General features: G+C 36.3%; 1 protein-coding gene across 1 annotated transcript in view; it reads left to right on the top strand.

Moving 5' to 3' along the window:
- Window positions 1-26,665, top strand: part of PSME3IP1 (proteasome activator subunit 3 interacting protein 1) — a 43,371-nt gene that overhangs the window by 4,315 nt on the left and 12,391 nt on the right. The window contains exons 2-5 of the mRNA XM_069107804.1: window positions 6,094-6,231; window positions 10,520-10,618; window positions 11,047-11,169; window positions 20,499-20,631. Of these exons, the coding sequence (XP_068963905.1) occupies window positions 6,105-6,231; window positions 10,520-10,618; window positions 11,047-11,169; window positions 20,499-20,631 (482 nt within the window). The 5' untranslated portion in view covers window positions 6,094-6,104. The remainder of the gene's footprint in view (window positions 1-6,093; window positions 6,232-10,519; window positions 10,619-11,046; window positions 11,170-20,498; window positions 20,632-26,665) is intronic.

The following is a 26,665-nucleotide window of genomic DNA, read 5'->3' as shown; positions in this document are numbered from 1 at the left end:
ATTTTTTTTATCATCTGACTCAGTTGCTATCCTGCATTTCAAAATTGTTAAGTGATTTGGTCCAAAAAACATATTTTCATATAAATGGAATAGTTTGTTTGGTCTATGAATTTGGTACTAGAATTGAGGTCGAGAACAACAACTCTGAGTTCTTAATCCCTTTTCCAAATATTTTTCTACATATAATCTAATTTTAGAAAGCTGGGACAGGGTCATGCTCATTGATAGGAACAAAGGAGATGTTATACTCTATAAGACATCAAGGAATTGATTCCATCAAAAAATCACACCTGTAATCGCAGCTACTGAGGAGACTAAAGCCAGTAGATCTCTTGAGCTAGGAGTACTGAGCTGCATACTGATCAGCTCTCTGCACTGCATTAACATCTCTCAGGAGCTGAGACTGGGGGAATGAGGAAGAGGGACAGGATTGCCTAAGGTTGCCTAAGGAAAGCTGAACTTTCCCAGGTTGGAAATGTTCAAAACATTATGTGCTGATTAGTAATGGGATTGGGTTATCAGTAACTCCCTCATACTGCCAGCCTGGGCAAGATGGGGATACCTAGTCTAAGAGAAAAAGAAAGGAGAAAGAAAGAAAATCAAGAACCAGCATTATAGTGAGGTTAGCAATTAAATATCTTTGTAATTTGAAGAGTGGACTACATAAAATCCTGAACTAGGTCTGCTGCAGCAGTTTGAAAATAAAATCCTGTACCCTGATTCAGCCACATTAGTATAATAATCAGACAATATTTTATGGTTACTTTAGCTTAAAATATAGGTAATCACATTGGCATGTAATGCATTATGCTTAAATTGAACTGCATTTTCTTTTTGACATTCATGTTCTTTGCCAAAAAAGTGAATTTGGAATAATTGGAATTTTTGGCTTTCTCTGAATTGTCTTTTTATGATTATTTTTAGTTTGGCAATTAATTGTTCTCTTTTTAAAATGTTTTTGGGGGGAGGTGATGCTGTGAGTGAAAAAGGTAAGGAGAGAAAGTAGGCGAGGGCAATATTATTTGCTTTCTCTTTCCAGATTAAACAAAATATAGTACAGATGAAATTAAAAAAACAAAGTTCCCAAAGCAAATTTATTTACATTCTTACCTCAACTTCTAATTACCTTTCAAATTTCTGGAATAATGTATTATAGGCTTAGAATGGTATTTGTAGTTTTGTCATATATTTAAATACTGTCACACCATACTTGTGTGTTGTTTTTGTTACTTATAAATGCTTCACGAGCAGCCCTGTGTGCAAGAAGGCCCATGCAAGCAGTGGATCTCATAACATTGGATAAATCTTTTACCAGGGTTGAGTGTGGTGATATGTGGGGCCTCTCCTGCCTGAAATTTTAAATGAAGCAGGGCGAGGGGCAGAATTTAAACATCTATTTATCCCAGTGCCATTTAAACATATTGTTTAAATGTTCCATATGTGTGGTATTTCATTTTGAGTTAGAAGATAGATATTACTGTTCGACTGTCCTTTCATTCAAAGAAACAAGGTTTAAATTCTGGGGGTTAAAATGATGTAGAAGAAAGTATATTAGAGTGACTTCAATTTAGCAAGTAGATTGTGAGTTCTTTGAGAGTAGGGACTCTCTCATTTCCCTCCCCCCCCCCCCAGTTGTACTGGATGTACTTGTAAGTACTTGTGTTAAATTGTGTAAGTACTTGTGTTAAATTGATAAAGATCTAAGGTTAGAAAAACCTTATATTCGAAATACAAAAATTACCAAACTGTATCCTTAAATCTGAGCTATTCTTGCAGAAGGTTCAGATTGAATTTCTTTGTTGGCAGTGAGGTTTTTTTTTGGTCAGTAAGGCTTTTGGGAAGCTCTATTGTCAACTACTGAAAAATACAGTTGGGTAATGTTTTTGTGTTTATAAGGTACACTCATGGGGAAGATGGAGTGACTAGATGTGAAACTGGATTTCAGGGAGTGTGACAGTGGATTGTTAATTTTTGTTGAGCTCATTACTAATCAGCAGAAAGGGGGGCTGGCGAAGAAATAAAATTCAAATAAATAAAAGAGAATGTGAAAGAAGTCATCTTGTTTTGGCCAGAAACCCTGAAGGTCTTCCCCTCCCAGGTCTATTTTTTTTTTTTTAAGAGGCCATTCTTTGCCTCATTTTTTTTTTTTTATTAAGCCTTAATGGGCGTTCCCTCAGTCAAACTTAGATCTGTTAAAGACCTTAGCTTGAAAAAGCCACTGTCCCCCACTGCAACTCCAGTTGTCCTGAGCCATATATATCTGGCCACTGGACCCAGATGATGGCTCCAGAGGAGAAAGTAAGGCTGGTGACTTTGCACAGCACCTCCTCACTTAAATCTAATTCACTTGCATGCCTTGGCATAACCTCCCTGATGTCACATTCCTCTTTGAGAAAGAAAGACAAACAACAATAATCTTATAATTCCTGGAGATTCTTTGTATAGTCTCATGGCTACCTAGTTTTGTTCATTCGGTTCCAAGGGAATTGCAACCTTCTGAAGCTGCCTTAAAATGAACTCACTTTGTAGGAATCCTTTAGTTCTGAATGGGTGACCATGCCCAAGATATTACCAAATGAGTATCATTGTCCAAACTCAGAAGTCAATTCCTTATGTTCCTTTTTTAATGTAATTCTGTTAATTTCCCTAACTTCATCCCCTCCGAGATAATAGTTACAGCTAAACTTACTGCTATATTATTTACTGAATAAAAGTTAAATCGTCAATTCCTAGAGAAATTGGAGGATTTCTTGATGTCTTGTAAAATTATCTTTTGCGTACAGGTGTTGGAAAGATCAATATTCTTATTTTTTTAGGCATTTATTTTACAAAACCTTGTTTATATGATTCTCCTGGGAAGTAAGTTTCTTTTCTCAGAGTTTTCTTACATATTAGTGTAAAATATGTTATTTCTTTTCAAATGCTCAGTAAGCCACAAAATGAAATCAAATAAATATTGAAACTTCTTTCATTTTGAGGTAAAAGATAGATATTTTTGTTGGTTTGTCCTTTCATTAATGTAAAGAAACAGGGCTTAAATTCTAGATGTTAAAGGAAATATCATGATGTAGTAGAAAGTGTATTAGAGTTAGTTCAATTTAGCAAACTTTTATTAAGTCCCTATTATGTGCCTGACACTGTGCTGAAAGACCTTACATTCTATTAGGGAAACAAAATGTGCATAGAAAATTAAATATAATAGTAATCTCCAGGGGAAGAGCACAGGCAGGAGCTGGCAAGATCAGGATGGGCTGAGCTTTGAAGGAAACAAGGGAGTCTGAAGTAGAAGTAAGGAGGAGAGTGCATTCTACACATGAGGGATAGCTTGTACAGTTATATGGAGATGGGATATTATGTGGGGAATACTAAGCATGCCAGTTTAGCTGGAATTTAGAATTAATGAGTGAATTATGTGTAAATAAGACTGGAAAGATAAGGTGGGGCCATAAAAGTAAAAAAGAGAAATTTGTATTTGGTCCTAGAGGCAAAGAGGGAACCTCATGTCATGTATCTTCTTATGGATGAGTGTGACATGATCAGATGTACTGGGGATACTTTAGAAGTATCAATCTAGCAGCTATGTGGAAGATGGATTGAAGGAAAGACTAAAGATGAGTTAGGAGGCTAATGCAGTAGTCTGGGCTTGCAAAGCATGATGAGGGCCTTAGCAAGGGGTGGTGACTATGTGAGTGTGTAGAGAAGTAGAGGGATGGGAACATGTGGGGGTAGAATCAATAAGACTTTCAACAGATTGAATGTGAAAAAGGGTGGTAGTGCCCTTAACAGAAATAAATTAGGAAGAAGGAAAGATTTTGGGTGGAAGATAAATTCTGTTTGAGTTTGAGATGCCAGTAAGGGGACAGGGATTGTTTGTCTTTTGTTTTTTGTTGCATCCCCAGTACTTAGCATAGTACCTGGCCCATAGTAGGCACTTAATAAATCCTTATTGACTGACTGACAGTAAGGTATAGTGTTGGAGGTGTCTGCTAGGTAGTTGATAGGCAAGTGTAGAGTTCAAGAGAGTGATTGAGACTGTATCATGGATCCTCTGCATAGTAATATTTATACCTCTGGGTGAAGATGGGATCACTGAGACAGTATAGAAAGAAGAACAAGGATAGAGCCCTTGGGGTTCAACACTTAGAGAGGAATGGGAAAGGGGCGATGATCCTGCAGTGGAGACTAAAAAGGAGTGAACAGACTGACCAGACAGACAGACTGGAAGAAAAAAGCAATGTTAGGAAACCCCAGGGATAAAAGGTTACCTAGCGGGGGGTGGTAAATAAGGACAGAGAAAAGGCCAGTGGATTTGGTAATTGATAATATCATTGGTAATCTTGGAAAAAAACATTTTCAGTTGATATTTAGTAAGATCAAAAACCAGATTGCATGATTAGGTTGAAACCTAAGTGTCAGAAAATAGAAACAAGTATAAACTTCTCTTGCTAGGTGTTGGACTTTGAAAGAGAAGAGAAAGGACCAGTGGATAAAGAGAGACTCAAAATTGGGGCAGGGGAAGAGAGGGGATGATTGAAGGGCAAGCTACTCATGTTTGGGGAAACTTAGACATGAACAAGGCTTATTTTGGAGAATTTTCCTATATTCATTCTTAAGTGGGGATAATGAACCACAAAGAGAAAAGAAATGGACCCTTTGGGGTTAGGAATCCTCCTTCCTCCCCCTTCCCACCCTTGTAGGATTAAACCTGGTCTGTGTGAACCCCAAGTCCTTTTGTGGAATGGGGCTGGGCCACAGGGACCCTGAAGAATATTCATATCCCTTTATGGCCACTAATTCACATATGTGACCTTTACTTCTCCAGGCTCTAATTTCTTGTTTGTAAAATGAAGGAGTTTAGACTAAGAGATATCTAAGATCCTTCTAACCCTAAATCCTCTTATCCTATTGGAAGAGTCTTCAATAACACAATTAATCTCTCTCCTGAAGTATCCGTGATTTACATGGTATTGAGCAAATACTTTTGATAGAATTTGAACAGAATTTTTGCGCCATTATACTTTGTACTCGTTCCTAGTGTTAAATCAAATGCGATTTCTTCCTCCTTCTTTTCTTCCTCCTTCCTTCCTCCCTCCCTCCCTTCCTTCCAAAATATTACTTTTAACTATTACAGTCAGAAAGGGGGAGAGTAAAGCCTAGATCACTTCAGTTCGCCTCCCTGTCTAATACATCTTTCTTACTTGTGTGAAGTGGTGCTTTCTTAAAAGATGTTGCCTTTCATTTCATTAAGAGATCACTGTTGAGAGTTTTCAAAATCCTTGGCATAGTTAACAGAAAATGAACAATTCTGTTGCTGACTTGAACCCTTAGACTAGCTTGCAGAGTAAATGGATGCTAAATCAGAAATGTTAAATCAGTAATTCTTAGTTGTCAAAGCTAAGAAGAACCAGGAAGGAAGGGAAGGAGAAGTCAAGAAGAGGAATCAGAACTTTAGAAGATCAATACATTTTGTAATTAATTCAACTCGATGAAACCAATGAAGCAAACAAATGGTGATGAAACTACGTAGTCTTCACTAACCAGAAGTAGAATCATAGATGTTTAGAGCTAGGAGGGGGACCTTAGAGGGAGGTTATCTATTTTACCAATCCTTCATTTTATAGATAGGAAACCAAAGCTCAAAGAGTTTAAGCTGCCTGCCCAGTCATACACAAGTGATAAATAGTAGATCTTGGATTTGAACCCAAGTGCTCTGTGACTCTAAATCCAGCTTGCATTGTCAAAACTACATTGCTAGAGTAGTTCCATTGCTTCAGGTACCTTTTTGGGGGAATGATTTCCTTGAGAGTAAAGATATCTGTTAAAATTATGAAACAGACAAAAATCAGCATGTTACTGAATTGTTTTCAGGAGGGCTGGCATTTTAAACAAATCATCCTCATTTTTTTGTCTCTCCTCAAAAGCTCTAGGAAATTTTTGAGGTTACAGAGTATTCCAAAAGTCTCAGGCTGTTAAAGCTTAAAACTGCACTAAGATTTTTGGGACAACCTATGTAGTTTCTAAATATGATACAGCTTAATAACCATGTTTGTCTTTTGAATTTTAATACTAGTTTACACTCTTGTTTTTGGACAGGCTGTTTCATTATGGATGGAGGAGATGATGGTAATCTTGTTATGAAAAAGAGATTTGTGTCTGAGACGGAATTAGATGAACGACGTAAAAAGAGACAGGAAGAATGGGAAAAAGTTCGAAAACCTGAGGATCCAGAAGGTATAGAGGTGTATAGTTTGATATCTAAATGGGAAACATGCAACCTGGCCACCAAGTCATCAAATGTTACTTTGTGTCAAGTCACTTCACCTCTTGGAGACTCATTTACCTTATCTGTAAAATGATAACTTAGCCTTAATTGTGATAAGATCCTTTCCATTTCTATTAATTTGTGATTTATAGCATATTTAGATTTAGGAAAGCATTTGGCAGTCTCATCCTTTTGAAAAGATGGAGACTATGGGCTAAATGTGCTAGGTAGAATTCAGAATTGGTGCAATGACAGAATGCAGAGCTTAATTCCATGTCAACTTAGAGGAAAGTCTCTAATGGAGTATTTCAGAAATCTGTCTGTCCCTTGGTATATTTTTATCATTGACTTGGATGAAGTCATAAAATACCTGCTTTATTGCGAGTGACTTAAAGCTAGCCAGGGGGAGATAAATATGTTAGATGACAGACAGGATTCAAAAAAATCTCAAGTTGAGAATGACAGGCTAATAAGATGAGATTTAGTAATGGAATATAAAGTTCTACTTGAGTTGAAAAAGTCAACTCCATACATACAAAATGGAGGAGTTATGGCTAGAAAAATTTTCCATAAAAAAGGTGAATTTGTAAGCTCAATGAGTTAGCAATATGAAATAAAAGTCTAAACAATAGTATTCTCTTAGGCTTCCTTGAATCACAACTCTTGGGTTCTGTGATTCTGTGATATAGTTTAAAAGATTAAGATTTATAAAACCATTAGGATTGATGCCATTTTTAATTGACTTGAATTTGCACATGCTATGGAAAACTTTACAGGCTAAAATAATTATATTGGTGCCACTCATAGCATTTATCCTTAGTTATCATTAGATTTGGAGTACAAATGTATTATTGAAAAAAGGCAATTAAAAATATTTGTAACTACAAAACTCATGTACCTACTTTTTCTTCTTAGAAGAGTCTTTGAAAATAATCTACACATATATCAAGGACCTCTTTGATGAAGTTATTAACAAGAACAACAATAAACCAAACATACTTTCACAAATTGTATTTTATAGAGTTTTGCAAACTCCTGAAGGCAAGCCAGACTGCTGTCCTCCTCCTGTTTGTGAGCCCAATTCCTCCATTTGTACTGTCTGTCCTAGATAAACACTGGTGGACGAGCTCTATAGGGGGATCATACATAATGCCATAATCTGGACAAATAGATATTCTTCATCCAGTTGGTTTTTGCTTTGTGGATGATCAGGCCAAACTCTTCTGAGCAGTCTGTTCCAGGAGACTGCAGAGTTCTGGGGCATGGTGCAACAAGGTCAGTCATTCACAAACAGGAATATTTGGAGGAACTCACCCCTCCCACTCATAATAATAAGCTAATCACTGATACTTATATATCACTTTGAGGTTTGCAAAGTGTTTTTACATCCATTATCTCAGATGATCCTCAATGTTGCTATGAAAATAGGGGCTATTGTTAACTTCATTTTATAGATGAGGAAACCGAGTCAGAGAGGTTAATCATTTTAAGATTATTGATCTAGAGGTTGAAAGCACCTTAGAGTCAAGTCCAGCCTTGTCCATTTATTTTATAAATTAGAAAACTAAGAACTGGAGGGGTAAGTGAGGTCATATAAATAGAAAGTGCCTGGCAGGATTTGAACCCAGGTTCTCTGACACCAGAGCCAGTGATGTTTCCAGGGAATAAAATGAATCATTGTTGGGGTTGGGCCAAAATGTAGTAGATATGGGGTATGGCACCTCTTCAGCATCTTTTATGCCACTTACAGCTCTAGTGTATTTCCTGGGGTCACACAGCTGGTGGTTTTCTGATATGGAAACCTATTCCTTGTCTTCCATATAAATGGTCCAGCACTCTATTCACTATACCACCATATCTTCTGCCTTGTTGTGCAAAGAGATCTAAAAGGTTCCCAGCACATAAGTAGACCTCACCATGAAAACAGGACGTGGACAAGAATTGTAAGAGTTGTGAAAAGACTTGAAGGTGTTTCAGTCTGCATCAATGGAAGGAATATTGACGTTAGGAAGATCAGAAATATATCAGAGCAAGTCATTGTACATATTGTTGTTTGTTTCTGCTTTCTTCACTCTGTGCCATTTGAAACAAGCCTTCCCATATTCCTTTGAGTTCTTCACAGTTTGTTACCCTTTAAAAGGGGTAATAATGTTCCATTACTGCAAGAGAGAGTGGAATAGTAGGTAGAGCGATGTTTTGCTGTCTCTAACCTGACTTTCTTTTTTAAGAGACTATTCGTGATACAAACAGATATGAGGCTCCTGATTTATCTTTGAACCTTTGATCTCTTTCATTCCTTGATCCTGAGTCCTGTTTAAAAAAAAAAGGTTTTATTTTTGCCTTTTTGTTTTACACCACAGACATTTCCTGCTTACCCTCTTCCTCCCACACCCATACACCATTTCTCACAAAGGAAAACAGTTGAGTACAACCAATATAGCCATGTTTGTTGACATATGCATTATTCAGCACTAATGAGTGCTCCACTTCTCTACCAAAAGGAGGAAAGTTTATTCATTGTTCCTCTGGAACCAATATTGATCATTGCATGTAATCTAAATTGAGCTTCCTCTTAATGCTCTTTTAATTTGTATGATTATAGTTTTTATATGTTATACATGTTATTTATGTACACACACACAACATACACATGCACAAGCCTGATTTTGCTTTTCTTCTGTACCAGTTCATATAATTCTTCTTGTGTTTCTTTGAATTCTTTATGGTCTTATGGTAGATTACTTTACTTTAACACATTTGTTCAGCCATTCCCCAGTCAGTGGGCATCTTTCTTTCCATTTTTTTTTTTTTTGCTAACACTAAAGTGGTGCTGTGACTATTTTGGTATATATGGGAATTAACTCTTTCTTTTTTATCTCTTTAGGGTTCATGGCCAATAGTGACATTGCTAGACCAAACAACGTAATAACTTTTTTCACACAGTTACAAATACTTGTTTTCAAAAATAGTTGAACCAATTTCCAGCTCTACCAGTAACAGATCAAAGTGCTTGTGTTTCATAGTCCCTTTTATCATCTTTGTTCCTTTGAAGGGTATGAGGTGAAACTTCAGAGTAGTTTTAATTTCTGTTTCTCTTAGTAGTAGTGATTTGGAGCATTTTTTTTTTTGTATAGGTCAGCCCCTACAGATACCCACAGTACGAGGCACATGGTAGGTTCTTCTTAATAAATGCTTTTTGATTGATTGATAGCTGTTGACACTTTGAGATTATTTAAACAACTTTTTCATAGATCCCACTTTCCAATGTAATTGTTGTCTTGGTCATGCTCACTTGTACCTTGAAGTTGTTCACAGATCACAGATCATAATATCATGGATCAAGAGTGGGATGGGATCTTAGATATCATCTAGTCCAACCCTCTTATTTTGCAGATGATGAAATTGAGGCCCAGAGAAGGGCAGTGACTTATCTAAGGCCACATAGGTAATAAGCACTCTTTCCACTGTACCCTTCTGTTTCCCTAACCATCTTCCCTTCAAAACTTGAAGGATCCTCCCAGGTTCTTCACAAAACTTCTCTATTTTTTCATTAAACAAATGTTGACTTATAAGCTTCAGAACATTTAACTTTTATATTTATTCAGAGCAAGAATATCACTATTATTGCATCATAGATTGAAAGCCAAAGGGACCTTTTAGAGATCACTTAGTCCAGTCCTGTAACTGGAAGCCACAGCCCAAGGAATTTATTTCATTGTCCAAGGTCACAAAGGTTAGTTAGTAAGTAAGAAGCTGGATGGGTTTTCAAACCCAAGTCCAAATTCAATGCACATTCCAGCACACACAGAATGTTCATTAATTTTAGTGCATCAGTGTGGTCATTGGATAGATTGAATGTTGAAAGTATGAAGTTATATTAATGTTAGGTTTTCCCCAGATAGCATGCTTTGTGTCACCCTCTTTCTTCTCCTTTCCTGCCACTTTTCCATCCTCAACATGATATGGGGATACAGAGAAATGAAGACCATTTAGCATTCTTTTTTTGTTGCTTTTTAGCCTTTGAATGACAAGTTTCTCTGACAGGCTGGTGCTTACATGACAGACACCTAGCCTCTTTCTGTGCCTATACATAAAGTCTTTTCAGTTTGTTGGGACCTGTCAGAATTTAAGTTTCTTTAGCATAGTCTTTGAGACCCTATACCTCCATTCCATATAAGACCCTCCTGTGGCACCAGAATTACTCTTAGAAAAAAAAACTTGTAAAGTACATATGGATTTTTCTTCCACACTTTTCAGAATGTCCTGAGGAGGTATATGATCCTCGATCCCTATATGAAAGACTCCAGGAACAAAAAGACAAGAAGCAGCAGGAATATGAGGAACAATTCAAATTCAGTAAGTCTGAGAAAGTTATATAAACTCATGAGTTTTGGTCATTGTCTTATGCTTGCTTGCCTCACATGATGCTTTGCCCTGGAGAGTCCATAATACTGTATGACTGGTTTACAGCTTTCAAATTCCCATTTAGAAGGAAATGAAATCTGTGGCTCTTTGCCATTTGTACAATATTAAACATTTTTTGCTTCAAACTCAAGAAACCCATTTTAATTTCTGTATTCTATCACATCTGTAGACTCATATTTAGTAATAAAGGGGCAATTGAATGTTTTCATGTCATGTCGTTTTTTCAAAGAGCACAGTCATTTACTAATTCCTTCTTCTCCCCCCCCCAGAGAATCTGCTGTTTATTAAAGAAAAGGCTTTAGTTGATGATATTTTCCCTTTAGCTTACTAAATGTGCCTCATTCTGATTATTTCCTCAGAAAACATGGTAAGAGGTTTAAATGAAGATGAGACAAACTTCCTTGATGAGGTTTCTCGACAGCAAGAGCTAATTGAAAAACAACGGAGGGAAGAAGAACTGAAAGAACTGAAGGAGTACAGAATATCCTTTGTACTGAATGTTGAACTTTTAGGCAGAGTCTCAGGAAGCAAATGTTTCTGAGTCTCAGTTTCCCCATCAGGAAAGTGAAAGGATTTGATTAGATAGTTTTGGAGAGCCCTCCCAGCTCTGGCACCTTCGAATTCTGTAATAATTATTGAGCTCTTACAATGGATAAAAATTCCTCTGTCAAGTGGGAATCTGCTTTGTTTAGAATTAAACAGATCCATATATCCTAATAGTTATTGCAAAACATGCTTGCTTTGTGCAAGGCAATCCAGGATTAAATGCCTCACTACCTGTCTCACGTGGCCCCAAAAGCTTTTGTGCAATTGGTAGTGGAAAAGGACACTGGTCTGGAAATCTGGAGTCTTGAATTCTAGTCCTAGCTGTGCAGCTCAGAAGTTAGGAAAGTCTGGGGCAGCTAGGTGGCACAGTGAATAGAGCACCTGCCCTGGAGTCAGGAGGACCTGAGTTCAAATCCAACCTCAGACACTTAACACTTACTAGCTGTGTGACCTTGGGCAAGTCACTTAATCCCAATTGCCCTGCCTTCCCCCCTCCAAAAAAAAAAAGAGGTTAGGAAAGTCAGTTCCCCTATCTCTAGGGCTCAATTTCCCCAGAAGGTATTTGGACTAGTTGATATAAAGTCTGTTGTAGTCTGACACTGTTATTTAGAAGCTTCCTGATATCTCAGTATGGTATTGTAATAGAGTAGGCAACAGTCTCAGACCTCACTGTGGCTAAATGGAACCCATACATGTAGGTGTAACACATATTTTATTTGCTAGTAAATCATTTAAGACCTCTTTTTAGTGACATTCCAGATGGTAGCATTATATTTGACAAACTGTTAGCTTAAAATTTAAACGACAAAGATAAAATCTCCAATAAATAAGATAATATAGTTCCCAGTGAACAAGATAAAAAAGAAATGATATCTAGTTCTGTGACATTGTGTGGAAACATACTTTGGAGGTTCCAAAGCTTTACTCTTGATGGGATATTTTGGATAATTCTGATTGTCTAGGAAAGAGATGAAAAGCAGACCTCTCTACCAGCTCATATATATTACACGAATACTAAAACACATAAGTAACTTAGCTAGATAGATGTTGATATAGGAATTAAAGGATTAGACATTTGTCTACTGAAGCTCTAAATTAAGGGTTTTTTTTTCCTTTATTTAATGGTTTGTCATAACAGGTTACTTTTCATAGTGCTCCATAATATAAATAATTTCCCTTGCCTTTGATGTGTTTTAATATAAAACAATTTATTTAGCTTGAGAGGAAAAAAAAACCCATAATATTGCACTTATTTTATTTAAGACTAACTTTATTTTTATTTATACTTTTTGTTTTTACTTCATGTTCATTTCCAAAAAAAAAAGAAAACAGTTCAGCAAAATTATCCCACCTAATCACCTGAAAAAGATGGTAGAGAAAATGATGTACTCTCTCAACTAGTCTCTGGGGTCAAACTTGGTTATAATTACAGTGTTCAGTTTCTTATTTTTTTCTTTCCATTTACATTGATATATTTATTCTGAATATTGTGTATGTACTTCATACTCAATCATGCTGATTCAATTTATATGTCTTCCTCTGCTTCTCTGAATTCTTTATGTTCATCATTTATTATGGTACAATAACATTTTATTAATTTCTTGTATTGTAGTTTGTTTTAATCTAATCTAAACAGCAAGGCAGCTAAATGACACCATGAATCAAGCACTGGGCTTGGAATCAGGAAGACTCATTTCCTGAGTTCAAATCTAGCCTTAGACACTTACTAGCTGTGTGACCCTGAGCACAGGTTTACCTCAGTATCTTACCTGTAAAATGAGCTGGAGAAGGAAATGGCAAATCACTCCAAGAAAACCCCAAATAGGGTCACGATGAATCAGTTGCTTCTAAAACCACTGAACAATAATAACAATAAAAAATCTAAAGGGTATCTTCTTTGCAACCAGGCGTTATCAATAGATACAGCATTGGCCTTGAAGTCAGGAAGACCTAAGCTCAAGTCCTGCTTCATACATTAGCACTCATTTGCTCGGGGTTCATTGAAAGCTAACTGAAATCTTCCAGGTTATATGGGAAGAGGAGGTTATCCCTCAGGATTCGAAAGATGCCTCCATTATCCATCTCTGTAAAAGTAAAGGAAATAAATTGTCCTGTGACAATCTCTCTATTAGTCATTGCTGGCAAGATTCTTGCCATGGTCCTCAATAGGCTGATCCTTCACCTGGAAGATGATCATGTACCTGAGAGCCTGTGTGGCTTCAGAAAGGATTGAAGAACAGTTGATATCTGACAAATCCAGGAGAAATTCCAGGAGCAGAATAGAGATCTGTACACAACATTGGTCATTCTGACCAGGCTTCTGATATTGTCATTTGTGAGGCCTTGTGGAAAATTATGACAAAATTTGTGTGCCTTGAGAAGTTCATCAGTGTTAAACATCAATTTTGTGATGGCATGCTTGCATGGGTTCTGGATAATGGATGATGCTCTCTTACTTTCCCAGTCACCAATAGAGTGAAGCAAGACTGTGTACTTGCTCCCATGTTTGTAGCATAATGTTTTCAATAATGTCATCGATGAGGACAAAAACAACATCAAGATTGTCTACTGTACTGACAATAAATTATTCAACTTGAAAAGGCTATAAGCCAAGACTAAAGTAGAGGGAGAGTTGGTGCATGATTGATTCATTGCACCCTCTGAGACTGAAATGCAACAAAACATGGATCGATTTTCTGCTGCTTGTTCTAATTTTGGCCTAACCAAGAAAACATAAGTTCTTCACCAGCCAGCACCACACCAGCCATATGTGGCCTGTTTGTTCATCAGCTTCATGCTTTCTTGAAACCAAAAATAATCCAGGGACTTCATGAGGTATTGAAGCAAAATGCATGCTGCTGAGCACCCAGCAGAAATTGCTGCTGCTGTAATATGCCAAGATTCACTCTTTAGGTGGGTGATTTAAAAACTAGAGCTGGGCTCTCTGCATTGCTGTGTGGCCCTCCCCACACAACTTATGACTGAACTATATTAAGTAAGCAAATTGAGAAATACTGAAGGCTGTGGTGGGATGTCCACATAGATGGTGAGGATGACACAGTCATTGCCAAAGCTAGCTCAGTGTTTGGAAGCCCCAAAGGAAAGTGTGGAGGAGAAGAGGTATTAGATCGCCTACCAGTCTGAAGGTTTACAGAACCATTTTGCTGACCTTATTGTTGTATGCCTGTGAAACCTGGACAGTATACCAGCACCATGTCAGGTAACTGAATTGCTTCCATTTAAATTCTTAGATTCTGAAGATCATCTGGCAAGATGAGACACCAGGCACCGAGATCCTTTCTCCAGTTGAACTGCCAAGCATTCAAACCCTACTGCAAAGAGCACACAACTCTAATAGACTGGCCATGTTGTTTGAATGGCAAACATACAATTGCCTAAAAGACTATTTTATGGAGAATTCGTGCAAGGCAAGTTCTTACATGGTGGTCAGAAGAAGTGATATAGGGACATTCTCAAAGTCTCAGAAGAATTTTGGAATCAACTGCATGCCATAGAAAATACTGGCAAAGGACTGCCCAGTATGGTGTTCTTGTATCAAAGAAAGTGTTGAAGGAGAATTGCAATAGTTCAAAAAAAATGTTAGATGCACAGATTTAGAGACATCTCCATTCCAAATGTTCATGTGGACTATTTGTGCCTGACCTATGGTAGAGTCTTCCATGCTTATAATCAGCCACTGTTGGATATGCTGCATGTTGGCTCCAACATAGTGATATAATTTTGGTCCTCTTTAAGAATGAAGGGCAACAATTAACTTGAAATCTGGGAGTCATGTATAATTTTCATTTTATAAATGAGAAGACTTGGGGTAGCTAGTGCTTGTGACATCAGGGCATTAATAAAGTAAGCACATTAATGTACTGTTATGAATTAGTCTAGCCATTCTGGGAAATGTTTTGGAGCTCTGCTCCACAAATCACTAAATTGTACATACCTTTTGACTCAGTGATATCACTACTAGACTTGTACCCTCAGAGAAATCAAAGAATGAGGAAGAGAACTCTTTTGTATAATAATAGTTATAGATACTATTTTTTGTTATAACAAGGATTTGGAAACTAGTGGAGTGCCTGCCAATTCAGAAATAAGTGAACAGCTTATGAATAATGGAATATTATCACACTCTAAGAAATTATGATGGGCAGTTTCAGAAAAACCAAAGAACACTTATTATATAAACTGATGTAAAGTAAGCAAAACCAGTAGAATCATTTATTATAGTAACAACAAAAAAACTTTGAAAACCTTAAGAACTCTGATTTAAGACCCATGGTGAAGCAGGCTGACTAAGAAGGAAAGGACTTAAGTTACAAAATGAGATATATTTTTTCAGGCATGACCAATGTGAGGATTTGTTTTTTATTAACTATGCATATTTGTTACAAGGATTTTTTTCCCATTGGGAGTCAGAGGGTTAGAATAGGGTAGCGCCCCCCCCCCCAAATAAAAAGAAAAGGAAGAAAAGAACATCATTCAAAGAATTTTTTTTTTTAAGCAATTGGGGTTAAGTAACTTGCTCAACGTTACACGGCCAGTTATTTTGTGTGGGTGCCAAGTATCTGAGGCCAGAACCGATCCTGGGTCTCCCAATGCTGGGGCCGGCGCTCTTACTCACTGTGCCACCTGGCAGCCCCTCAAAGAATTTTTTTTAAAGGCATAAAAGACAGCAGAAAGAAAGACCATAAGGAGACACAGACAGGACAGCTTTGAAAGTTAAATTTACATGTTGAGTTTATTATATACATAAGAGAAAAAGCAAACTGTAAGTAATAGAGATTTACAGTTTCATGTACAATATCCTTTATATTCTTTTTTGGATATGCTCATAGTATTTGGTACTTGTTAAGTTCAGAATAAAAATGAAATTAAACATAAGCTCTGCCCCAGGGAATTAAGAGTAATTAGAGTTATAGTATTCCTGGTGTGTAGCTTAATGCTCAGACCATATTTACCTCTTTTCTTACTTGGCAACAGAACTGATCTATTGCTATGAGGCTCAGATACAGCCTAAGTAGTTCTTAGTAAGGAAGTTGTTCATTGTGAATGAACCTAAACAAATAATTCTAGTGATGAATGCATCTGTAATGTGTTGAGCACTAGATGTCACTGTTCTCTTCTATAGCACTGATTAGCTAAATGATTTCTAGTAGAGAGCAGAAAGAAAACAAAGGAATATTTGTTACTTGTGGTCCTTGGGAAACATGTTTTCAGTTACTAAGTATCTAATGTTGAAAAATTCCTGCATTACATCTGAATGATTTTCAATTAAAAAAAAAAGTCTATAGATTTGCTTTATAAACATTTATGAATGTACATTTTGGGTATACGATATTTTATAAATTGATGTTAATTTTTCTTTTTTAATTTATTATTTTTGTTATGTTTTAAGTGCTAAATGGTTTCCCTCCCTCCCCATCCCACTCTAGAGAAGGCCACCATTTGACACAGATTTATGCATACTTCTGTTTATCAGTTTTCTCTGTAATGGATATCATCTTCCTTCATAGGTCCTTTATAGTTGATTTGAGTATTCATAGTACTCAGAATAACTTGGTTATTCACACTTATTCTTCAAACAATATTGCTGTTTACTGTATACAACATTCTCTTGGTTCTGCTCATTTCATTTTTCATTACTTTATGCAAATTTTTCCATGTTTTTCTAAAATCAACCAGCTCATCATTTCTTAGAGTACAGTAGTATTTCATCATAATCATATACCACAACTTGTTTAGCCATTCCCTAGTTGATGAGATATCCCTTCAATTTCCAATTCTTTGCCACTCCAAAGAGAGCTTCTATAAATATTTTAGAAGAGAGAGGTTCTTTTGTTTTTCTTGATCACCTTGGGAAACAGACCTAATAATGGTATTGCTGGGTCACAGTTTTATAACTCTTTGGGCATAATTCCAGAATGTTTTCCAAAATGGTTGGATCAGTTCACAGTTCCACTAACAGTGTATTATTAATGACCCAGTTTTCCCACATTCCCTTCAACGTTTGTCATTTTCTGTTTTGATCATTTCAGACAATCTGATAGGTGAGAGATGATATATAAAAGTAGTTTTAATTTGCATTTCTCTAATCAATAATGATTTTAAACATTTCATGACTAGATATGGTTTTGATTTCTTCATTGAAAAACTGCCAGTTCATATCCTTAACCATTTATCAATTGGGAAATGACTTATGCTTGTTCAACCATTACCCAATTGATGGATATCCCTTCAATTTCCAATTCTTGGCCACCACAAAAAGAGCTGCTATAAATATTTTTGTACATGTGCGTCCTTTTCCCGTTTTTATGATCTCTTTGGGACGTAGACCTAGAAGTTGTATTGCTGGGTCAAAGGATATTCACACTTTTATAGCCCTTTGGGCATAATTCCAAATTGCTCTCCAGAATAGTTGGATCAGTTCACAACTCCAACACCAATGCCTTAGTGTTCTAATTTTCCCACATCTCCAGCATTTATAATTTTCCTGTTTTTGTCATGTTAGCCAATCTGGTAAGTGTGATGTGGTTACTTAAGAGTTGTTATGATTTACATTTCTCTTAATAGTGATTTACAGCATTTTTTCATATGATTATAGCTTTAATAGCTTTAATTTCTCCATCTGAAAACTGCCTGTTCATATCCTTTGACCATTTATCAAATGGGGAGTGACTTGTATTCTTATTTGACTCAGTTCCCTTTATATTTTAGAAATGAGGCCTTTATAAGAGACATTGGTTGCAAAATTTCTTTTCCAATTTTCTGCTTTTCCTTCTAATCTTGGTTGCATTGGCTTTGTGCAAAAACTTTTAAATTTTATGTAATCAAAATCTTCCATTTTGCATTTCATCATGTTCTCTATCTCTTGTTTGTTCATGAATTCTTCCATTCTCCATAGTTCTGTAAACTCCCACTTTGCTTATAGTATCAGCCTTTATATCTAAATCATGTATCCATTTTGAGTTTATTTTGGTATGCAGTGTAAGATGCTGGTCTATGCCCAGTTTCTGCCATATTATTTTCCAGTTTTCCTAGCAGTTTTTTTTTTTTCAGATAGCGAGTTCTTATCCCAGAAGCCAGAGTCTTTGGGTTTATTAAATAGTAGATTACTATAGTCATTGACTATAGTGTCTTGTGTACCTAATCTATTCCACTGATCCACTACCCTCTTTCTTAGCCAGTACCAAGTAGTTTTGATTATTGCTGCTTTATAATACAATTTAAGATCTGGTATGGCTCAAATAGTGCATTCTTATCCCCAAAGCAAGTCTTAACATTTTTTTTTTTAAAGCAATCAGGGTTAAGTAACTTGCCCAAGGTTACATGGCCAGTTATTTTTGGGTGTGGTGCTGAGTACCTGAGCCCGGATTTGATCCAGGTCATCCCGACACTGGAGCCGGTGCTCTTACTCACTGAGCCACTTAGCCGCCCCAAGTCTTTACATTTTTCAAACACAAGATTGCTATGATCATATACTACTGTGTACTGTATGTCTATTCTGTTCCACTGATCCACCTTTCTATTTCTGAGCCAGTACCAGATAATTTTGACAATTACTGTCTTATAATATTTATTATATAATACTATTAAATCTCCTTCCTTTACTTTTTTTATTAATTCCTTTGATATTCTTGACCTTTTGTTCTTCCAAATGAAATTTTAAATTATTTTATCTAGCTTAATAAAATAATTTTTTGCTAATTTAATTGGGATGGCATTGAATAAGTAGATTAGGTAGAATTGTCCTTTTTATAATATCGACTTTGCTTACCCATGAACAATTTCTATTTTTCCAATTGTTTAAATCTGACTTCATTTATATAAAGAGTGTTTTATGATTATATTCATGTCGTTCCTGGGTTTGTCTTGGCAGATATACTCCCAGGTATTTTGTGCAGTCTGCAGTTGTTTTAAATGGGGTATCTCTTAATGTCTCGTCTTCCATGGTTTTGTTGGTTTTGTATAAAAATGCTGATGATTTTTATGGGTTTATTTTATATCCAGCTACTTTGCTAAAATTATTGTTTCAACTAACTTTTTAGTTGAATCTCTAGGATTTCCCAAGTATAACATCATATCTTCAAAAAGAAATAGTTTTATTACCTCATTGCCCATTCTGATTCCTTCAATTTTTTTTTTACTTCCTTTATTGCTAGTGCTAGCATTTCTAATACAATATTGAATAATGGGGATAATGAGCATCCTTGTTACACTCCTGATCTTATTGGAAAGGTTTTTTAGCTTATTTCCATTACAAATAATGCTTGCTGATGGGTTTAGGTAGATATAGCTTATCATTTAAAGGAAAAATCCATCTAGATCTCTGCTTTTAAGTGGTTTTTTCCCTCCCATAGGAATGAGTGTTGTATTTTGTCAAAAGCTTTTTTTTGCATCTTGTCATATGATTTTTGTTACTTTTGTTATTGGTATTACCAATTATGTTAATAGTTTTCCTTATGTTAAACCATCCCAGCATTCCTGGTGTAATCCCAGTTGGTCACCATGTATAATCTTTGTGATGTATTATTGTATTCTCCTGGTTAATTTGTTAGCTTTTATAAGACCAATTCAATAATTCTCATCTAGTGTCTCTAAATTCTACCTCTTGTCTATGAAGGCTCTTTTAGGAAAAACCTTTTGGGGCAGCTAGGTGGCGCAGTGAATAGAACACGGGCCTTGGAGTCAGGAGGACCTGAGTTCAAATGCGGCCTCAGACACTTAACACACTTACTAGCCCTGTGACTTGGGGCAAGTCACTTCACCCCAATTGCCCTCCAAAAAGCAAAAAATCTTTTGTTACTTAGCAAGAAAAAACTATATTCTTCCCACAGTTGTTCTCTTCCTAAGACCTCTAGGTGTCATGCACTAAGCATCAGTTTTGTTATGTTCTTGAGGTTTATGGGGTAACTTTGGATTTGAGGTAGGATTTAGATTTTATATAATTTTCCCCTCTGGTTCTTTTCCTTAAGCCAGTTGGAATGGTGAAATAATAATGGTTTAGAATGAAAAGGGAGAAGGATTTTTTTCTTTCTTGCTCCATAAGGTCAGGACCCAGTGATGTGCCAAAGAAACAATCTCTTTGCATTTTGATACCTTCTCAACAAGGATACTTCTTACACATCAGAGCATTTGAAACTCCTGTAGATTGATTATACCTTCTTTTTAAGCAGGGGTCAGTGTTCTGAAATAGTCATCAGATTTTTTGTTTTGGTTTGGTTTTTGTTTGATCCTTAACCTCAAACTCACAGCACTCTTGCCAAAGTTGGAGTATCTTCAGATACCAAAAAAGAAGGGGAGAAGAAATTGTCTGTGAAGCCATTAGAAACCAAGAATAAGTTTTCTCAGGCGAAGCTGCTGGCGGGAGCTGTAAAGCACAAAAGGTAGGGGCCTCTTGTGTCATCCATCCTCTGGGTCTCTTGTCTATTCCCCAGCCTCTATGTTAGGGAGGCTTTATGCTGGATTTTAGAGTGCAATAGCTTGTGGAGTTGTTTTCTTGATCTTTGGTCCTTTCACATCCTTACCCCACTAGATAATTAGCCTTTAAAAAAACAGTACTTCCTTCCATCCACTGGTTAAGTCAAAAGTAAAGATCCTTTGATATACTGTACTATGTTACCCCTCCCTTTCAAAAACCTTTAGTGGCGACACTCGTGTGACTGAGTCTCAGGTTATGTCAACCTGACAAACCAAAATGTTGATGAAGCATGATGATACTAAGGTTTTTTTTTTTTTTGATGATACTAAGTTTTGTGTTGTCTGTTTTATAAATTAATGTTTATTGTCATTTGATTACATATTGGAAGCAAGTGTATTGAAGCTGCCTTACTCTCCAGGAAAAAAAAATCTAATATTCCCAGTAGCATTTCCAACATTTAAAAATGTTGTATGATTTTTTAAGTTAATGTCAGTGAACATAAGGAGCACATCTGAAAAAGTACATCATACCGTTGTGAAGTGGGTTTTTTGTTTAGACTATCACATAAACACTGCCCACTGGTCCAGTTTTGTTATTTAGATCTGTGTACAAACTAACTGAATCTTTATTGTTTGTTCATAATTCTAATTTAGGAGGGAATTAATTTTTAAGTGAACTTCATTCACAACAGTTTTGTGGTCTTGTAGGGTCTTTCTGTTGTAGTGGTCGTTCTGTTGATTTAGGTAATGGATTAATGTCTAGTTTTGACTCGAGCCCTTGGTTTGTTTACATTCTCATAATGATGGGCTCCTAGAAATAAAGGGAATGGCTTTCATTGAATGAACTATTTCAAATGTTTTGGGCCCCATGAAAAATTTACAGAAGTGCTCATCTTACCTTTTGTTTGATGAAAAATTGAAAATGTCCCAGTGATGTGCCAAAGAAACAATCTCTTTGCATTTTGATACCTTCTCAACAAGGATACTTTTTACATCATGGATGCCCTTGACCTGGGAATTGGTCTGCTGGTTGTTTACAGCAGTGGTGTAACACTCAGAAAAAACCTGATCATAAGGATTCCTGCAGTTTCATATTTATTTAGTTTTAAAATGTAATGTTATCTATATTTTATTTATATTTATTTTGTTAAATATTCCCCAATTAATCTAATTTGGGCCTGTGCTTAGAAGTGTTGGAGTGTTGCTCTGTAGGCCATGTGTTTGACACCTCTAGTTTACAGCTTTTTGTATACTTTGACTTCACAGTGGATAGGGAAAAATCTATCCATTGTATGAGTAGTACATGAATTTTTGATAGTTGTGATGACAAGAAAAACATCCATAGCTTCATGAAGGATGTGGTTGAGAATTTTTTTGAGTGCAGCAGAATTCACTTTTTTCAAGAGCTGGAAGGAATCTTGTCCAATCCCCTTTTTAAATTTTTTTTTTTGGAGGAGGGAAAGCAGGGCAATTGGGATTAAGTGACTTGTCCAAGGTCACATGGCTAGTAAGTGTTAAGTGTCAGAGACAGGATTTGAACTCAGGTCCTCCTGTCCCAGGGCTGGTGCTCTATTCACTGTGCCACCTAGCTACCCCTTAAAGTTTTTTAATTAAAAATTAAAAATCTATCAAGCATCTATTTTTTTCTCTCTTCCCTCCCCCATCTCCTCTCCTACTGGAAAAGAGAAAAGAAAAAAAAAACTTGTAACAAATAAGTTTAGTTAAGCCAAATAGATTCCCCTATTGGCCATGTCCAGAAATGTGTCTGTCTTTCAGGAGTAAGGGGTAAGCACCTCCTATTCTTCCTCTTTGGCTCTCTGGAATCATAATTAAGTATTGTATTAATCATATTTCTTAAGTCTTTCAAAATTGTTCCTCTTACAAAATTGATATTATAGATTTTTTTCCCATTTCTGCTCCCTTTGCTCAGTCCACATACATCTTCCCAGGTTTCTCTGAAATTAATGTTTTTGTACTTCTTTTAGCATAGTAGTATTGAATTACATTTCATGTACCATAATTTGTGCAATCCCAATTGATAGGTATTTTCTTAGTTTCCAGGTCTTTGCCACCACAGAAAGAACTGCTTGAATATTTTATGCATTTTTTCATTCTTTGATCTCCTTGGGAATATAGGCCAAGTAGTGTTGTTACTCATTCAAAGGGTGTATATATGTATATATATATATATATATTTTTTTTAAGTAACTTTTGAAGCACAGTTCCAAATTGCTTTCTAGAGCAGTTGTACCAACTCACAGCTAAAGTAACCATGCATCATTGTACTTGTTTTCCCATAGCCACTCCAACATTTCTCTTCTTCATTTTTGTCACCAGTCCCAATCTGATGGGTGTGAGGTAGATCCTCAAAGTTGCTTTAATTTGCATTTTTCTAATTATTGATATGAAACATTTAAAAAATATATAGAAATAGAAACTTTTTCTTCCCTTGAGAACTACCTGATCATATCCTTTATCAATTGGGAAAATGGCTCTTATCCTTATAAGTTTGCTTCAGTAATTTATATATTTGGGACATGAGACCTTTATCAGAGAAACTTACTACAAAATTTTTTTCCTAGTTGCCTATTTCCTTTCTAACCTTAGCTGCATTGAATTCATTTATACAAATGTATTTCTTTCTAATCTGTTTTCTTATTTTTCCTGTCTTTGCTTCCTGATTCCTCTTATATAGAAAAGGAACAGGTTTGTGTGCTGCTCTAATGCTCTTTGCTTCATGCAAACAGCTTCCCTTGCCCCTGTCTTTTCTTCCCTTCATCCAGATCCCCATCACAGGCTCTTAACCTTTCTTTCCTTTCTAACGGAACTTAGGGTTTGTTTTGCATATATTTAATCTGTTCCTGGATCTATCTTTCCTCTTATTTCCTCTTTTCTCCTCTCCTTGTCTCTTTCAGTTACTCTGATGAATCGAATGTATTTCTTTTTTTTTTTTTTAAGCAATCGGGGTTAAGTAACTTGCTCAAGGTTACACGGCCAGTTATTTCTGGGTGTGGTGCTAAGTATCTGAGCCCAGATTTGATCCCCAGGTCATCCCGACATTGGAGCTGGTGCTCTTACTCGCTGAGCCACCTGGCCACCCCTAAGCAATTGGGGTTAAGTAACTTGCTCAAGGTTACACGGCCAGTTATTTCTGGGTGGATGCTAGGTGTCTGAGCCCAGATTTGATCCCCAAGTCATCCTGACATTGGAGCCGGTGCTCTTACTCGCTGTGCTACCTGGCCTCCCCTCTAATGTATTTCTGTAATCAAACTTGTTATTGTGTATTTGTGTTTATGTAGTCTACCCTTCTTTGACCAATTTAGATGAAAGTGAGTACAAATTCCACTTGTGCCCCCAATTATGTAAGGTAATGAGCCACCCCTTCCCAATTCTTCCCCTTTTCTTCCCTATTGTATCTTTTATTTTTCTTCCCTTCTTTTAAAATCACAAAACATAACAGAAATCACTCTTACGCCCTCCATCTTATTTTACTCTGACTAGTGTGACATTATGGTTCTTAGAAGATGCTCATGTGATCCATTCTCCTTGTCTGCTCCATTAGAATATAAATACTTTTTCTTTATTATGACTTTCTAATTGCTGGCTTTTAATTGCCTTTATATATATATATATATATATATATATATATATATATATTTTTTTTTTTTTTTTTTTTTTGCCTTTTGGAGGGCAGTTGGGGTTAAGTAATTTGCCCAAGGTTACACGGCTAGTTTTTTTATGTGGGTGTTAAGTGTCTGAGGCCGGAACCGAAATCAGGACCTCCTGACTCCAGGACCAGTGCTTTTACTCACTGCACCACCTAGTCGCCCCTGTATTTTTCTTTACTCCCATATTTACATCTCAAAGTTTCTATTCAGCTCTGGTCTTTTTATCTAGAATTTGTGGCAGCCCTCTTTCATTAAAGGTCCATTTTTTCCATTATACTCAGTTTTGCTAGATTCTTGGTTGTGACGCCTATATCTTTTTGTCTTTTGGATTATCACAGTACTCCTTTATGGTTGTAATTGCTTAATCTTGTGATCCTGATTGCTGTTCTTTATTACTTGAACTTTGACTGGTTGTTGTATTGTTTCTTTGACGTGAAAGCTCTGGATTTGGGGTATGACCTTCCTAGGAGTTTTCATTTGGGATTTCAATTTTCCTCTGTTTCTAAGAGATCTGGACAATTTTTTTTCATGATTTCTTGAAATAGATTTAAGCTCTTTTGAGAGGGAGGGGAGGGGTAAAAACTTTTAGGTTGTTCAGTGATTTTTAAATTATCTCTCCTTGACCTTTTCGAGGTCTATTTTTTTTTTATATAAGATGCCTTATAATTTCTTTTTTTCTTCAACCTTTTGACTTTGTTTTATTATTTTTTGTCATCATGCAGTCATTAAGCTAATATTGGTTCATTCTAATATTCAGGGAGTCTTTTAGTTGGGTAAGGTTTTATACCTCTTGTGCTGAGCTAAAATCTCTCCAAGTGTCTTCTCTATAGCTCTCATCTCTTTTCTGATTTCTTTCATTTGAAGCTCTCATTTCATTTAATATGATTTTAAACCTTTTAAAAATGCTTTCATCATTTCTTCTAGGAATTCTAACTGAACTTGTAGCCATGCTGTTTTCTTTTGAGTCTTTGTTTAGAGGTGTTTGAGAATTATTCTTCTCTTCTGGGTTTGCTCTTTTATCATTCATGACACCATAATAGCAGCTGATCTTGGTTGAGTGAGTCCAGTATCTGCTCTGCGTAACCCCACAGTTGGAAATCTGGGCTTTGACACAAAGCTTTGGTTCCCTCTGGGAAATGCCATGACGCTGGTATGGACCCAGCTGTGAGCTCTAGGCATCACCATTCTGCTGACGTGACTTAGCTATGGGCAATGAGTCCATGATTCCAGCCTACCTCTATTCCACAGTTCTTGCCCAGGTCACTTGCCTATAGGGAGAATTGTGGCTAGGGTAAAATAGATGATCTACTATATATACTTTCTCCTTTGCCCAATCACTACTCAATCTAATGTTTTAAGATTGTGGTTTGAGCAGTTGTGAGGCATCTGTGCTGTTCTGTTTCCTTCTACTCTGCCATTTTGACTTGGTTTGAGTGAAGTGAATTTTAATTGAAACTTTAACTTAAAACTTACTTCTGTTATTGCCAGAATTAGTAGGATGCCTTTCTGATCTCCCAGAATTCACCACAAAGAAGGTATTTTTTTCTATCAGGATAATGGGATTGTTTAACCGTGGCACTATTTAGAAATGTGGTGGAATAATCATGTGTAGGGCTGATGAGGACTTAGGGACTATGTGAAATGCAAGTCTGATTGTGTGGCTTTTGAATCTACTTCATTGTTTTCAAAAAGAGGCTATCAGTGACTATTTTATGATGCATTTTATTAAAATGTGGCTTAAAAGGGCAACATTTTGTAAATGTTGGTAATGAAATGGTAATTGAAATGTTGGGAAATCATTTATCTTCAAATCTCAAAAAAAAGTTGGTTGAATGGACTTTTGTCATGGTTTTAGAAAAATTCCTTATCCATGAATCAGACTGTATAATTCAAGTAATATAAAAGGAGCCTCTTCTATTTGTAGGTAAAATCATTAATAAAGTAAACTTTACAAACCACTCAAAATTATATGAATTGTCTAAAAGCAAAAATAGTTAGGGAAGAGCACAGAAAGCTGACCTTTCATAGTTGTTAGGTACCTGTAGAGCAATGTTGTTTTTGGGGTCAAGTCAGGTTTCTATTTTTTCTCCCTTTCAGTATGAATCTTGTATAGGATAGTGAACAGTATTTTTTATTTGATTTATTTATTTTTAGTTTTCAACATTCATTTCCACAAGATTTTGAGTTTCGAGATGAGTCCCCATCTTTCCCCTACCCAGGATAGCAAGCATACTGAATACCCATTCTGCCCTCTCTTTTATTCTCCCTATCCCCCTTCCCCTTCCCCCTTACTTTCTTGTAGGGAAATGTAGATTTCTATACCCCATTGCCT

The sequence above is a fragment of the Petaurus breviceps genome, unplaced genomic scaffold, assembly GCF_028583685.1.
Source record: "Petaurus breviceps papuanus isolate PSGF00001 unplaced genomic scaffold, PetGlider_PUasm1.0 90281, whole genome shotgun sequence".
Lineage (NCBI taxonomy): Eukaryota > Metazoa > Chordata > Mammalia > Diprotodontia > Petauridae > Petaurus > Petaurus breviceps.
Note: the sequence above shows the minus strand (reverse complement) of the source record. Positions and strands in the feature narration are given on the sequence as shown.